At 36.3% G+C, this 17,717-nt stretch overlaps 1 protein-coding gene across 8 annotated transcripts in view; it reads right to left on the minus strand.

The window, feature by feature from the left end:
• Positions 1 to 17,717, minus strand: part of R3hdm1 (R3H domain containing 1) — a 135,074-nt gene that overhangs the window by 53,981 nt on the left and 63,376 nt on the right. For 7 of the 8 annotated variants that reach the window (XM_028874950.2, XM_028874947.2, XM_037211466.1 and 4 more), the window contains 8 exons: positions 11,785 to 11,844; positions 11,562 to 11,702; positions 7,580 to 7,688; positions 7,392 to 7,487; positions 3,364 to 3,401; positions 3,230 to 3,280; positions 2,906 to 3,132; positions 353 to 607 (listed from right to left, as the gene is read on the minus strand). In XM_028874950.2, coding sequence (XP_028730783.1) covers positions 353 to 607; positions 2,906 to 3,132; positions 3,230 to 3,280; positions 3,364 to 3,401; positions 7,392 to 7,487; positions 7,580 to 7,688; positions 11,562 to 11,702; positions 11,785 to 11,844 — 977 coding nt within the window. Of the gene's footprint in view, positions 1 to 352; positions 608 to 2,905; positions 3,133 to 3,229; positions 3,281 to 3,363; positions 3,402 to 7,391; positions 7,488 to 7,579; positions 7,689 to 9,801; positions 9,935 to 11,561; positions 11,703 to 11,784; positions 11,845 to 17,717 lie in introns of those variants that run through there. The other variant, XM_037211468.1, reaches the window with a different exon arrangement.

Here is a 17,717-nt window from a genome sequence, read left to right on the forward strand (position 1 = left end):
CTTCATAAAGTGTGTATTATTTGCTACAGAATAAAAATGCTATACCACATAAAGCTTTCTCAAAGACAGTTGACTCACTTCAATAGAAGGAACTGTTGTTTAATTTTAGTCAGGCTATTATTTAGACTATATATCATAGGTGTCACATGGAGAAAATTCTTACAATATGAAGAAAACTTTTAACATTTGATGGCCTATTTCTATTAAAGTGTTCAGGAAAATGACACTTATTTATCAAAATGAAAAAGCTGATAACATATGCACATTGAAACAATTCATTTTTAAAAGTACCCACATTTTCAGATATTCCCTGCTATGCCAACTGAAATACACTCTCTCTCTGGATACCCACCTGTCTGTGGGTTGATCAGAATACTGCCAGGTGGTATGCCCGCTGCTTCCAAGGGAAGCAAAAGGAAGCTAGTGCTAGGAGATGCACCTTGCCCACTGAGGCCACCGTCAAAGGAGAGAGAACTGTGAGTGCTGGCTGCCGGGTAGATGACAGGTGTGCCATGAGAAGGCTGGCCAAGAGCTGAGCCTGGGAGAGGCTGCTGGGTGTGAGAAAGAGAGCCTGTAGAGGACCCTACGCTACCTGAAGACTCAGATCCTAGAGGAAGAGTAATGAAAAACATGGAATTAAAAAAAAAATTCAATATAAAAATGCAGGTTTAAAAACCCAGCAATACAATTCATATTATACAACATGCACTTACAACAGAAGAGCAGTGGCTACTATGATTTACTGCTGAGTGGTTCTTTTGTGCTTACCCGCATAAATAGGTTTAATACAGCAAGCAGCAGCACAGAAACTGTGGGGAAAGTCACAGCCAAAGCATGCAATTTTCCAAGTTTACACTAACACAAGCCACAGACAGCCAACAAAGCGCACTATTGACACTCTCAAAAGGACATGTTATACACATTTTACCTTTTAGAGTAACACTTAGGAATATACTGATTACAATTTCCCCAGGAAAAAGAACTTAGCACAGGCAAATGCCCAAAACCTCATGTATCAGAAACCCTTATCTATAAGAACACAGAAAGATTTAAGAACGGCATGGAAAATGATAGAAATAATAAATTATCTACTGAAAAGCAATTGCTAAGTTTCACTACAGAATTTCATCTTGATTTATAAATCAGCATCTTCCTATAATGTAAACTCAACTACCTTTCTCTTTTACCTAATGACAAAATAGTATGAAAACCATTCCAAGTATAAAATTTATTTCTTACCAAACTTTTTGTATTGAATTTTGACTACTTTCAAGCCTACAGTCTATTTCACAGGGATTGAAGCTGTTACTGACGTTTAAAGCACAATGACTGAAAGTGGACAACGAAACAATGAAATAGACAAGCAGATTCAGATAGTACTTGTAGTTTAGTTAGGTTGTTATTAAGGGAGCTGACTCTGGGATGAAGTTTCTAACAATCAGAATAAGTAATTATAATACACTATACTACACAATGCCTTCTGAAGAAACCTTTTACTACAAGTCATATAAAAATGACACCTGAACCTCACACCCTTCTTTCTTTCTTTTTCCGAGGCAGGCCTAGTTGTCCCAAAACTCAAGAGATCTGCCTGCCTCTGCCTCCAGAGTGCTGGAATTAAAGGCGTGCACCGCCATTGGGAAATGGGGGAGGGGGGAACTCGATCACTTTTAACTATTAAAGGATTAAAACATACCATTGTCTCTTAAGATAAAATAGCACCTTATTCTTTAAATTTTTTTACTTATTCTCTCTCTCTCTCTCTCTCTCTCTCTCTCTCTCTCTCTGTGTGTGTGTGTGTAACATGCATGTGGCGGTCAGAGGACAACTTCTGAGAATTAGTTCTTCTACTAGGATCTGCATTCAGGACATCCGATTTGTACAGAAAGTGGACTGACTGACTGAGCAACCTCAGTGGCCCCAGTTATTAAAATCTTTAAGTTGGGCCAGGCATGGTGTTACACATCTTTAATTCCAGCATCCAGGAGAGGGAAGCAGGTCAATCTTGTACTCTCTAAAGGACTTCCTCACAATAGAGATTTATTTTCCTACAGTTAGGACCAAATTGAAGTATACACAGGCAAGTATACAAATTTTAAAAACATTCCTCAAATTTACTGTCTTTAGCAATATGTTATCATATCCACTAAGATATTTTCCATAGATTTATATTTTAAGGTAAGAATTGCAATTCACAAACATTAGCAATTTAAAGCATATACTGCATTAAAAAATTTTGCTGTCTTAATATACCTTCCAAATGTAGTACAACACTTACTGTACGTTTAACCTAATCCAAACAGGCTAGGGAGAAATAGCCATTTCTGACTTCTATGTTATTTTGAAATAAAAAAAATAAATAAAGATCTATAAAAGTCCTAAAAGACACATGAAATTCTGTAGTGCAAAAGAAAATGATATGACCAAAAGAATCAGCAGATTATCTTAATTTCTATTTATAATAGTTGTAGGTATATTATTTTCCTTTGGTTTTAAAGTTCTTTAAAATTTTCTCAGTAATTTTATTCATCTTTATAGGGTAAGTCGTGAAAAATAGCACCAATAATTGACAGTACGAGACACACCTAATGTTAAACAATCCTAGATGAGAAGCCATGCTTTCCAAGCATAAATTAGCAAAGAAGAATTTCTAGTCACCACCTCCATACAAGAAATGAGTCACTGAACTGCGAGATTAAGTTTATATAGCAATAGACAAGGAGCTTTACTTCAGTTTGTAATTCTATCCCCAGGACCAAATGGATGCTAATGTTGGTGTGGCCATCACTCCTTCTGTGCTTTATAGGTGTCTACTGCGCTGAAGGAACTTTACATTGTGGGAAGATTAGCACCATGTGATGAGAAATAACATTCTGACTATACAGTTCGAGGTAGATACTTATACCTGTTTTTGAAAGCCTGCCTATGCTTTTGCTGCTTCCAGAACTATCACCTCTTGTCAAGACTGAGATTCCGCTAAAGCTGCTGGCTTTGGTTACAGCAGGTTTCAGGTTCCGGAAGGAGCTGTCTGAATCTGTGCTGCTCCAGGGTCGTGGCTCTGAGTATTTCAACTCATTTTCAGTGCTGCTCTGGTGGCTGTTTGTTGATCTCCCTGAAGCATCTTTATTAACTCTGTAATTTAGAAATAAAACATTGAAAAGCTAATAGGGGGAAAAAGAAAAAAAAAAAAACATAATTTTTTACCATTGACAGGAAAGCAGACCAATACCTAAATATCTGGCGCCTCAGCTGAGTACCACTAGTGTCCTCATCTTGGATTCTGTTGGCATTTTAATAAGACATTTAAATTGTTATTAGCATCAATTAGATAAGAACCAGGATAGATATTAAAGATTTCCTTACCTTTTGTCAATAATATAGTTTTCTTGGGAACACAGGGACTGGAAAGAAAGAAAAAGGTATAAAGTTTGTCAAATACACAAACTCATCTGTATAACAATGGTAACAAGAAAAATGGTATACAGTAACTTTAAGAGTACACTCCCGCATCACCATCCCTGACCTCAAACTCTACTATAGAGCTATAGTAATAAAAACAGCTTGGTACTGGTATAAAAACCGACATACGGACCAAAGGAATCAAATTGAAGACCCTGACATTAATCCATGCACATATGAACACCTGGTTTTTTTACAAAGGAGCCAAAACTATACAATGGAAAAAAGAAAGTATCTTCAACAAATGGTGCTGGCATAACTAGATCTCAATATGTAAAACATTACAAATAGATCCATATCTGTCATCATGCACAAAACTCAAGTCCAAGTGGATCAAAGACCTGAACATAAATCCAGTTACACTAAACTTAATAGAAAATAAAGTAGGAAGCACTCTTGAACGCATTGGCACCAGAGACCATTTCCTAAATAAAACACCAACAGCACAGACCCTGAGCACAACAATTAATAATGGGACCTCTCGAAATTGAGAAGCTTCTGCAGGGCAAAAGACACAGTCAATAAGACAAAAAGATAGCCAACAGAATGGGAAAAGATCTTCACCAACCCCACATCTGACAGAGGATTGATCTCCACAGTATATAAAGAACTCAAGAAACTAGACATCAAAATACTGAACAGTTCAATTAAAAAATGGGCTAAAGAGCTAAACAGAGAATTCACAAAACAAGAATCACAAATGGCTGAAAGACATTTAAAGAAATGCTCAACATCCTTAATCATCAGAGAAATGCAAATCAAAACGACTCTGAGATACCACCTTACACCTGTCAGAATAGCTACGATCAAAAACACCAATGACAGTCAATGTTGGAGAGGATGTGGAGCAAAGGGAACACTCCTCCACTGTTGGTGGGAATGTAAACTTGTACAACCACTGTGGAAATCAGTATGGCAGTTTCTCAGAAAATTAGGAATCGAACTACCTCAAGACCCAGCTCATCCCACTCTTGGGCATATACCCAAGGAATGCTGATTCATACCATAAAGATACATGCTCAGCTATGTTCATAGCAGCACTATTTGTAATAGCCAGAACCTGGAAACAACCTAGATGCCTGTCAACGGAAGAATGGATGAAAAAAGTGTGGTACATATACACAATGGAGTACTACTCAGCAGAGGAAAAACAATGAAAGCATGAAATTTGTAGGCAAATGAATGGAACTAGAAAATATCCTGAGTGAGGTAACCCAGACTCAGAAGGACAAACATGGTATGTATCACTCATAAGTGGATTCTAGATATAAAATAAAGAACAATCAGACCACAACCCATAGAACCATGGAGGCTATATATATAGCATGGAGGTCCCTAGGACAACTGTGGCTTATAATAAATTTTGGTTTTACTCAATTTTTGAAAAAAAAAAAAAAAATAGCCAAACGAATGGAAACACATGAACTATGAACCAAAGGCTGAGGGGCCCCCAACTGGATCAGGCCCTCTGAATAGGTGAGACAGTTGATTGGCTTGATCTGTTTGGGAGGCAACTAGGCAGTGGGACTGAGTCCTGTGCTCAATGCATGAGTTGGCTGTTTGAAACCTGGATCTTATGCAGGGACGCTTGGCTCAGTCTGGGAGGAGGGGACTGGACCTGCCTGGACTGAGTCTACCAGGTTGATCTCAATCCTCGGGGGAGGCTTTGCCCTGGAGGAGGTGGGAATGGAGGGTGGGCTGGGGGTAAGGGGAGGGAGTGAGAGGGGGGAGAATAGGGAACCCGTGGCTGATATGTAGAACTGAATGGTATTGTAAAATAAAATAAAAGGAAAAAAAAAAAAGAGTACACTCCCAAGTGATGGAGAGATGACTTAGCTGACAAAGGCCAGGCTTAAAACTAAAAATATAAAGAGTACACCCCTAAAAAGGATTCAATGAATGATAATGGAATTTTTCATGGCTTGGAGATACTATGATTATTTTTAATAGACACCTATCTTAGAAGCCATTCGCTGTCAAAATAAATTTGAAATTTAAATAGTCTTCTTAAAATTGATGAATTCAATTTCATTATTCATATATTTAAGGTCTACAGATTCTCTCTTATTCACAAATATTTATTTGATTAGTAGCGACCAAAAGCTGATGGAGGGACTGGGAAGATGACTCAGAAAGTAAAGGCACCTGGCCAAGTCAGAAGAACTGAGTCCAAGCCCTATAACCCACACAATAAAAGTTCAGAACCAACTCCTGAAAGTTGTCTTCTGACCTTCTTTCTCATGCACACACACATACACCAATAATAAATGTGAAAAACAAAGACTGATCAACTCACTATAACACAGGGACCATTCCAATTCGTTGTAATTGGTAACACACAGAATATATGGATAAAGCAGAGGAGAAGCAGATAGGCCTCAAGGGCCTATAGTCAAATTCCTCCAGGGTCGTCAATCTAAGTCAGGCAGTGGTCACTTCTGTTTGTATTATTACAACAGTGTTCTAAATTTGCCCTAGTCATTCACTTTATAGAGCCACCAAAGCAAGCTCTCTAAAATGTAGTTCTTCCCTCTTTCATGACTCCTTGGCACAGGGGTCAAGAACATACAGTCAAACACCTGTTTCTAGGAATAAAGATTTAATGGAACACAACTATGACTATGTATTATGGTGGCTGTCATATCAGAGTCAGTTTTGAGCAGATGCAAATGTGTGGCTCAAGGTACCTAGAATATTGATTACATGGCCTTTTACAGAAAGACAAAACAACCCACACTGAAAGTTCAGCTACTTTAACAAACGTTAAAGACCAAGTTCCTGAGTATTTCTCCAGTCTAAAGTTTCCTTACTTATGCCATCTGCCAGGCTATGTTATGGCTACTCTACATCATTCAATTCTTCATATTTCAAGGTTTCCCTTTCTGTGAGCCTCTGCAAATACTGATTTTCTACTTGAATTTATGGGTTCTCAGAAGCTTACTCTCCGCACCCCTCCCCAGTTCAACTTCTGTCTACTGTGACTCTATTACACTTTCATGTGTCTCTGTGATTCACATACCATATTATCTGACAACCTGTCAATGGCAGTATGCCATCTAGCTTATAAAACACTGAACAACATTTATCTAATATAGATGTTGAGTTCAGCAGATGTGGATTAAAATTGCTACTCAGTCCTTTTCTAGGTGTATTTATTCTGGCTACTTTACATAGCTTCCTATTGTCTCAGTTTCCTTATATGTAAAAACAAATGATAATACTGACCACAGAGGGCTGTTTAGTATATAAATCATGACTGTCCATGTATATGGTCTTTAGTGTTCAGCATAGCACTTATTATAAATGCTCAATACTATTTATTACAGATTGTAAATTCTTAATTGATAGTCTAAATTTTAATGTTATTTACTGTTTCATTTTGTTTTCAACAAAGGGGACATTTCTATCTGTGGCAGAGGAATCATATATTACATTCATTTACATATCCTTGAAAAGGATTAAGTACTGCAAAGAACAGGTACACAACCAATGTTGGTAAAACCAAATCTATTCATTTTTGGCAAATATGCACTTATGAAGTAGATAAATGACTATTACTCTAAAAGATCAACTAGCTTTATTTTACAAGACACACGTTTATTTATTAAGGCTAACTACACTACAAACAACATAAGATTTATAGTTACTGATGTTGTAAAAACCCTGTTAGTCACAAGCTTTAAAAAAAGTTATAAAAACAGTAACTCATTCCCATCCTCTACTGATTCCTGTAGCCCACCTGTGTTCAATTTTGGTAAAACTTTACAGTATTGTTCCAATATACTATCAAATTAAGATGAACAAAACGCTTACTGAAAAAACATGACCTGACGTGTATGCAACCAATATGGTTAAAAATAGTCTATCAATAGCTTAAGGGGGGGACTAGAACGTAGTTATACACAAAGTCCTAAGACTAAGTCAGCACATACATCTTGGGAAAATATTCTATCTCTAGCTCTCTGGTATTCTTCTTCTCTTTCTTCTATAGATTTGCTTCTTCTGTCGTCTTTTAAACGTATTCTCATCTAAAGAGGCAAAAACAATTGATTATTAGGAAAATGAACTATTGGTATAATTAAAGCTTGCACTTAAAATAATGTAGCATTTTTCAGATTACCTGGCTATCATCTTTGTCAAAGCTAGAGTTATCTCTCTTAAGGATGTATCGTTTCTGAAAGTCTTCACCCCTATCATCCTTAATATGTTCATTAAATTTCTGATCAGGTCTGAAAAAAAGAAACAAGACAAAGGAACAAAAATTTTAATGTACAGAATTTACAGAAAAGTGAAACAATATATGCAAGTTAATAAAAAAAGTAATGTTGCTATTTATCGATGCTACTTAAGATACAATACTATGATCTCAAATATCATAAAAGATTCTCATGAAAAAACTATTGTACAGGATGGTGGAAAGGTACTTTTAAAAACAGCATAGGCTCATACTGTTTGGGTTCAAGTCTAGCTTTTTAACACAGTACTGGCTTTAAGCTATGCATAAGTATTTCATCTTTTTCTTTCCACTTTCTCATGAGTAAGATGGAAATTATATAATGCATTGACCTTATAGGATTGTTCTAAAGTTGAAATGAATAGTAAAGAAAGAGCACCCAGCAGAACTCGGTCATGGTAATAATACTGAGGAAACCGGGCTTCAAGAGGTTAAAGCACTTATGAAAACGTCCAAGGGTAAGCACACAACTAAGCGGCAGTAGGAGCCCATGGAGCCAGACCCCAAGGCTGATATCCTGTCTATGTTATCTATATGCAGGAACCAAGAAAAAGCAAAGTATTGCATCACATGCATTACACTCCTAAAGTCTTCATGCCATAAAATGAAAGCAATCAGTATTTTGGACTGATTTAACTAAAAATTTAAGACACTACTTGAAAATGTATTCAAGTTGCCAAAGTCTTAATTACATTAGGGCATAGCTTTTTTTTTTTTTTTTTTTTAATTTTTTTATTTTTTTTTACACTAACTGAAACAGGTTAGGAAAGTTAAGCTCTTATGCAGAGATTAACACTGGAAACTAAAAGAATGACTGTGAAGTTTAGTATGTATTCTGTAGCATATTGCTGTCCTCCCCTCCCCCCCATTAGAAATGCTGCAAGTTTCACCTGGAAGACAGATATAAGATTATGGGCCTTAGATATTATATTTATGTTAAAATTGATCTCTGCCAATATATTCTGAGCTCCAACAAGTTAATTTGACCAATATTCTACGACTAATTACCATTTTACATTGGAATTACTCTTTTAAAATATAACACTATATAACATTTTAATACATCTAAAGATAATATAATAAATTCCATAGTTATATATAAAACTATATATGCTTATATAAATACAATATATATTTTATGTATAGTTCAAATACATATTTATATGTATAAATACAATATAAGCAATATGAGAATACCATGAATAAAATCCATTTTTTGGAAACAGTGTTTCACTGTGTAGCTCTGGTTAGTCCAGAACTTGCTTTGTAGACCAGGCTGACCTTTAACTCTCAGAGTCTGCCTGCCTCTGTTTCCTGAGTGCTGGGATTAAAGGTGTGTATTACCATGCCTGGCAATCAATAAACTTTAATCATAAACCCAAGCAATGACATTTCAGCAAACCAAGACCAGACATTTCATTATAAATAGAATAAAAAAAAAAAACATGGATAAATACTTGTTTCAGTCTAGAGAATGATTTTTCTTTTTGTGATAGGGTCTCACTGTGTAACCTTGGCTGGTTTGGAACTTGCTATGTAGACCAGGCTGACCTCAAACTCAGAAAGATCCCCCGGCCTCTATCCACTAAGTCTTAGGATTAAAGTCATGTGCCACCACACTCAGCTCAATTTACCAAATTTTTAATAAAACATTGTAGCTGACTCCCATGTTATACAAAAGGAGATTTAAAGATGAGAATTATTTAAACAAGATGAAAGAAAAATCTGTATTGCAAAATAATGAATGAAACAGAGCAGATACAAAAAGAAAAATCCATATCAAAGTAAAGGAGAAGGTAAGAGCACAATGCTTCATGACCAATATGATGAGAAGTTTATTTTCTTTGGGAGTTTGAAAGGTTATGTATTTAGTACTGACCATGACACTATGCCATTTGTCATAGGATTCCTTCATTTACTATTATTACCTATAGCTGTAGCTGTGCTAAGTCCCATTTTCTTATTTGAGGCATCTGTATTTGAGTGAGAGACTCTAAGTCTAAAGTCAACTCTAGGGTTTAACCAAGGCCCTGGCAACTTTTCTAAGAACAGCTGGATTCCCACACAAAATATGGCAGGCATTTCAGCTAACCTTAAGACTGTCTTACCTCTTTCTTTTAAAGATGCCTGAATTTACTGCCCTGCAATCGGCAACTTCCCGCTCCATTGAGACACCCCAGTGGACACCCGGTTGTTGACATCCACAACACCACTGGTTCAAGGCTGGAGCGGGTAATGTCCCTATGAGGAAAAGGTAAGTTTGTTTTTATTCAATGTGGAGCAGATCTCTAAGGTTTTCTGATTTACAACCTTCTTCAGATCCCAGAAGATATAAAGTAAGAATACAGTGTAACTTCAATGATCTGAAATAGTTAGTTATAATTACATTAACCCATAATTCGAAAATATCTCTGCTTAACTAAATTTTTGATTACCTCCACAAACAGAACCCTAAAACTTTTCTGACATCATTCACAGAATTCAAATAACTGAGGTTACACTGTATTGAAAACCTTAGAGAGTTGTCAGTCAAAATGTTAGTCAAAATGCCTGCTAATGTTCATGTGTTTGGGCATCCAGCAGCTCTGAGTAATGTTGAAAGGTACTGGTTAAAGAGAGTAAGTTCTAGTCACTTTATGTTTCACCTGTATTTTACTGAATACTATCCTACTTTAGTCATTATATAATTAACTGGGAAAAGTTTAATTGGTAAAAGATGTTTCTATAAGATTAATGGATAGACATGATGAAATTAAATCAGATTTATATTTTCTAATAATCCCTAGAGATTAATGAGGATTTTCCATCCAAGACAACTAGTTTTATTGATTTTTGTTGTAGGAATAGTCATTTAAAATGCAAAATACACCTATTTACTTGACAAAGACGGTCTGAAATTGAGGAGCACAAATTTTGCTTCAACAAGCAATACGGCACCTACACTGGCAAAGGCCAGGATAACTGAAGGGACTAGATGAATTAAAACCATGAGAGATGAATGATACATAGACAAGACTCTGGGAGATATCTGACCTGAGGAAAAGCAGAAATGATAATGAAGTGAAGGACATTACTCATGGCACTTCTCATTGATTGCTACTTATCATCTGAGGTGCCTTTCTACCATAAACGAAAATGATACAGAGAATACTTTTGCACCACGTGTTGGCACAGGCCTATAATCCTAGTGCTACAGAGAATGAGACTGGAGGACTTTTTATAATTCAAGGGATTGAGAACAGATCCTTGAACATTTCTAGGTAAGTGTTGTATCACTGAGCTGTAAGCCCAGCCTTTTAAAAGGTAATTACATTTAAAGCAAAGGGCTCCTTCTAATCCTTTAAAAATTTTCCTCAGTATATCAGATATGGCCCAAGAAGGAACACAGCAGCGTGGAAGACTCTACACTAACCAAGAGTTCCAGTTTCCTCAGATGTGAGGTAGAAAAAGGAAAAAAACAAAAACAAAAACAAACCAACAAAACAAAACAGGATTGTGGAAATGATAATAAACTGGTAGACTGATTATAAGGGCATCAAAACCTGCTCAATGTTTTCTTTCTTTTTTTTAAAAGTATTTAAACAAAATTGCCTGAAGGTGGCCATGGATACCTAAATTAACTTTAAAAAAATTCATCAAGAGAGTGGTTGTCAAACATGGCTGATAATATGTCCTCCAAGGTTTTTGTTGTTGCTGTGTCTCAGACAAGGCTCCTCTCCCTTATCTGAATCCAGGTATGCATTTTGTTCCTAGTGAGATAAATATACTTTTTGGCTCTATCACACAAAGTTATGGAATTTACCGCAAATGGAAGGTGCTGTAGGAAGGCAAGTATTAGTCCACAGACAACATAACTTTGGACACTTACATTCTCGTATTGCTAGTTTTGTTCACTATGACAGACTTTCCACTCTGATCAACATTGTGGTCTAATCCAAAGTAGGCAGCCACTCTGTGTAACAGCATCCTGTGGTAAGATGTCATTGGGGGAAACTTCTTACGTGGGGACCTGAAGGAAGAGAACAGCTAATTTACTAAGTCAAGGAGAATTATAAAGACAATTTCTTTTCTTGTTAAATGTCAGAACTTACTCATTATTACCAATGAAATCTAAAATTTCTTGTTCCAATTTCAGCAGCATCATTCTGTCCCTGAAAGAAAACATGGAGACTCTTACATGTAAAACTTAGCACTGAAGTAATCATAAATGTCAACAGGTTATGAAATTTACATAGCTAATTTCTCCCTAAAAACAACACACTCAAGAGATATCACAAGCTTGATGCTATAAATATAAAAGCTTCCTAAAAAAAGAAAAGTTAAGAGAATGAAACATGACTTTTTTTTCCAGTAACTTTTTATGTGGACATACATTAATGTGGACAGGACAGTATACATCCTAAGAGCTCAACTATGTTACCTTTAGCTCCTCAGAAACAGTGCTCCAAAGAACATGAGATGCTATTGATAGTAACAAATACTCCTAAGGCAATCCAATGTTCTTACTCCTCATTCTCTAAGTTGATATTATGTATTTTTAAGATTCTGAGAAAACATCTTAGACAATCAAAACGAAGCAAAGACATTCACCATCTAAAATGAATCAGTACTCCATTAAGTATCTACATGTGTTCCTTTGGATGGCTAGCAATCTAGTCAGGGCAGTGAGGCTGTAACAAGTCAATGGAATCATTCCTCCTGGGTCTTTTGGTTTTTTGTTGTTGTTTTGGAGACAGGGTTTTTCTCTGTGTAACAGCCCTGGTTGTCCTGGACCTCACTCAGTTAACCAGGCAGGCCTTAAACTCACTGAGATCCATCTGCTGGGATTAAAGGTATGTACCACCATGGCCTGGCTCCTCTTGGTTCACAAACACTGAAAATATGGCTCTAGGGTTTTCCTCTACTCACTGCAGATTTCATGTTCACGTGGGAAACAAAAGACAATGCCTCACAGAAACTTAGTTAGAAACAGCTTTACAGATTGTCAAGATTTTAAATTCAAGAAAGCAAGGCCCAAGGAGTTCTCTAAAATAAACACTACAGAGAAGAACCTTCTAAAATTTAACACAAGAGCTGATAGCTGCTTCTTGGGTCATTTAAAAGTCCGTGCATCAATACTGAGTTTGATCCTCCCCATGTACTGCAAAACAAATCCCATAAAACTGAATAATAAATACCTTTTATTCATTTATTCAACAACAAGTTAACGTATACATTTATAATTTGTACAAAAAAGAGAAAACTATGCTTACAATATTTCAACAATTTCAAACCCAAATTCAAAAAAAAAAAAGTACATTTCAATGCAAATTCTAGTAACATTCAATTTTGCCCTCTGACCTGATTCTTTTTGTTATTCCTCATCTTAATAAATGGTACCACCTTCTATTTACTGTGGTAGGACAGAATGAGAACTTTAGGTTGGTTACATCCTATGTGTCTGTGTGATGGGGAAACATCAGACATCAGACAGTATGTGTACTTGCTCTTGTGAGCATGCCCATATATATATATATATATATATGCGCACCCACAGATTTCAAGCTGGCTTGTCATTCTTGATGACTCTACGTTTTTCTTTTCTTCTCTCTCTCTCTCTCTCTCTCTCTCTCTCTCTCTCTCTCTCTCTCTCTCTTCTTTTAAGACAGGGTTTTACATTTGTTAGACTGACTGGCTTGTGGGCCCCTGAGATTATCCTGTCTCCACCTCCCAGCACTGGGACTACAGGTATGCCCAGCTTTCCTTCTTTTATTTTTAAAAAAAGATTTTATGCCAGACACGATGGCACACACCTATAATCAAAGCACTCTGGAGGCAGGGGCAGGAGGATCTCTGTGAGTTCCTTGACAAACAAGGATACACAGAGAAACCCTGTCTTGTAAACAACAACAACAACAAAAAGATTTTATTTGTATATATGTGTATGTACGAATGCAAGTCTGTGGAGGTTCTTGGAAGCCAGAAGGTGTAGTGAATTCCCTGGGGCTGGTGACAGTAAGCAGCCCAGTGAGGCTTGGGAACCAAATTCTTGTTCCACCAATTGCTCCTAACCAAGGTAACATCTCTGCAGCCCCTAAAGCTTGGTTTTTGACATGAGTGCTGGGATCCAATGTAGGTGATCATGTTTGTGTGGCAAATACTTTACCTACTGAGCAATCTCTCTACTCCCACTTTTTCCTACTGACTTTTCCCCCTCTTCTTTTAAAAGACGAGATCTTACTGACTTGTCCAGGCTGGCCTTGAATTCAAGCTGAGATCCAGAAAGTTCCTGAATTTGTGATTTCCTGCCTCAGCCCTGCCTTGAGTAGCTGGTATTGTAAACCTGTATCATTTAGGCCCAAATTATTTTCTTGGTATTTTGTTTTTAAAGATAGTCTTATTATGTAATCCTGCCTACTTCAAATTTAAGTCTCTTACTTCAGCCTCCTGAATTCTCAGATTACAGGTGCACATCACTGCATCCCACACCATACTCAATATAATTCTCCTAGTGAGTTAATTATTGCTGCAAATGTTATTTGCCTTCTCTGGGTCAACTGCCACACTCCTGTGTCCTAGCAATCAGGATTTCAGTATTTTCCTTGTTCTGGTCTAACCTGTTCTACGTGCAGCATGCATAATAATAGTCTTGTAAGAATACAAGTAACAACAGCATTCCTTTGGTTTAATCTGTGAGAGGTTCCCATTGCTCCTAGAATTCAAATTCTGCAATATTCCTACAAGATAGACATGAGCTGGGCTTCATTTCCATCCGAACTCACAAAATTCTTATTATTGTGGACTACTCCTGTTCTACCCCATTTCTTAAGGACCTCTTACACTACCTTGTTCTTTCAGCTGTTTGCCCAAACACCCTTTTATAATCTCTTAAAACTTCTGTATTTTAAAAACATGCATCAGCTGCGCACACCTTAACCCACATCAGCAACAGCGATCTTGAGTTCGAGCCACTCTACAAGTACTCAGAAACCAAACTACGCAAAAACCTGTCTCGAAAAACAAAAACAAACAAAAAAAAAAAAAAAAACATGCATCATAGTTATTATATAAATATATGGATTGTATATAATATACAAGTTCTAGACAAATTATGTTTTGCATGAGGTAAAACTATTTCATAAAGTCCTTATAAAATCTTCTTCCATTAAATTTGGTGAGCTAGAGGACTTTTTCTTCCATAGAATCTCCCCCATGAAACAGACTTCTGATTAACTGGTTAGGTCTTCTTTTTACTTTTAGACTTACTGACTTGATCTGATGCGAGTGTTTTGCCTGCATGTGTGTCTTATGCACCACGCGTGTGCCTGGTGCCTGTGGAGGACAGAAGTCATCGGTGTGAACAGGAGGTAGGGAAGTCTGTTCTTAAGCACTGAGCCATTGCTTCAGCCCCGAAGATCCTCTTTTTCATCTCAACTTTTGGGGTCAAATTGCTTTGAGATGATGTAACTTTTCAGTAGTCTTTCCATTTTTATAAACTGTCTTACTAAAGATAGAAACTAAGAAGCAGCAGTTAATTTAAAAGAATGAGTAGTACACTTAAATTGGTTTTCTATATATGAAATAAGATATTTCAAATGTTCTTTGGGTTGAATGTGCTGCAATTAGAGAAAAAAAATCTAATAATTTTATAAGCCACGGATAGAAAGTCAGGCTTTTCTTACCAAAATGGTAGCCTATGGATTGTAGTTAGATTAAAGTAACTTGCCCCACTGTTAGTAGGATGTACTAGAGACATAAGAAGCAATTTTTCCTAAGGTCTTAATTTTTGGCTTTTTATTCACTGTAGTAGCTCAAGATCATAAATTTTCAAATTGATAAAGTTATAAGCATTTTGATAATAGACATAAGCTAAAAAGTAAACTAATACATGCTATCATTAAACCTATAAAAACAAGGATGTCAAACAAAATGACCAAAAAAACTACTTAAAGTTAAATAAAGGAGCAATAATATGTGAGTTTCCAGTGTCCTAGTCATTGGAATAGCCCTAACTTTAAAGGCAACATGGCAAATTCACCAAATAGAAAACGAAAATGCTCCTCAGGTCACCCCCCACTCAATGATTCGTGCACCTGGTCAAACTTCTGCATCTTGTGACAAATAGAGTGATGTAACATTACTCCAATCAAAGCAATTTTTAGGAGTACTTTATAAAAACACAGAACTAAATGTGAGCAAACCCAAATTACTTAAAAAAAAAATATTTCTTACCAAGAGCAATCCATTAATCTTGCTTCTTCCTCCATTAGTTTACACACTATAGCTACCTGTAATACTTCCCTACTTATTAAACTCAAACATAGGGGGCTGGGTAGATGGTTCAGGAGTTAAGAACACTGGCTGCTCTTCTACAGCACTCAGGTTCAATTCCCAGCACCTACATGGCAGCTCACAACTGTCTGTAACTCCAGTTCCAGGGGATCTGACACCCTCATGTAGAAATACATGCAGGCAAAACACCAATACATGTGAAATTAAAAAAAAAAAAAAATTTAAACTCAAACGTGGCTATAAAACCAACAATGTGTAAAGTTATGGCAGTAAATGTTAACTCTGTCAAACACACTTTTTCACGTTCCTTGCTTCAAGTGTGTAATGAGTAGATAGTGAGGTCATGGAAAACATTTCTTGCCAACAGAAATTTTATTTTATTTTATTTTTTTAAAGATTTATTTATTTATCATGTATATAGCATGTATGACTGCAGGCCAGAAGAGGGCACCAGATCTCATTACAGGTGGTTGTGAGCCACCATGTGATTGCTGGGAATTGAACTCAGGACCTCTGGAAGAACAGTCAGTGCTCTTAACCTCTGAGTCATCTCTGCAGTCCAACCAACAGAAATTTTAGATACTTCATTCTTTACCAGTTTAAATAAAGTTTAATAGTCTGAGAATTAAATGAGAGGATTTAATGATGTAAAGGAAAGAAACTGAAGGGCTGGGTTATAGCTCAGCTTAGTGTACATGAGGCCCAAAGTTCAATTCCCAGAACAGCTAAAAATAAAAATAAAAATAAAAATAAAAATAAAAATACAGTGCTAGTCTAACAGCTCAGTAGGTCAAAGTAAAGAGCTTGCTGCCAAGCCTAAGGACCTGGTTGGATCCATGTGGTGGAAGGAGAGAACCAACTTGGACAAGTTGTTCTGTGATCCACACATAGCCACAATGTAATGCACACCCCCCATACACACACCAAATAACCAAATAATAAAAGTAATAAATGCAGTAATAGAAAAATATGTTTAGCATCTACTAGAATTCTCTAGGACATACTCAATCATGAAACCTTTAATGGAAATCTGCTGTACTTAATTGTGTATCAAGTTTTAATAATCGTCTGCTTCATTTGAGAGTTTAGCCGTTTAGCAAAAAATTAAATCCCTACAAACACAATGACATTAGTAGTAACTTATATCAGGCATTAAATGAAATATCCCCATTCGTTAGCTTAAATAAAACTGCATATACAGAAGAGGTAAAGCTGCAATATGGGTGAGCACTGAAAACTATACTAAATGAACACCATGTATTTGATAAGTTGATTCAAATGATGGTCCAGAAGGGGAAAAATATAGGAACAGAAAACACATTAGAAATTCAGGGGTAATCTATTAATTTTACTATTAGCACAGTGACTAATAGTAAAATAGTGCTCTTTTTTTTTTTTAAGAGAAAAAGCTCTAACATCTTTGATAGCTACAAACACCTGTGAATATACCAAAAGCATTAAACCACACATTAAAAAGGTCAAACAGATAATTTAAAAAGCTGTTATATTTGTAAACAAAAATAGAATCAAATAGAAAATGTCCCTGGGTTTTGTTTGGTTGTTCCTCAGACTAGCTGTGTCTATCATATCTTCCCATTTATTCCTGGATCCACTCAGTTCTGCAGGACAAAAGTGTTAAGGTAGCCAGCAGCTTTCTACTTTCCCATTCTAATGGGATATTTCAGGTACATCTATTTATCTCTTAGTTGTTTTATCTTCTGTGAAACTGTTGTCTTGGTGTAGAAGAAACTCA

Source organism: Peromyscus leucopus, chromosome 15 (genome assembly GCF_004664715.2).
Source record: "Peromyscus leucopus breed LL Stock chromosome 15, UCI_PerLeu_2.1, whole genome shotgun sequence".
NCBI classification, from domain to species: Eukaryota; Metazoa; Chordata; class Mammalia; order Rodentia; family Cricetidae; genus Peromyscus; species Peromyscus leucopus.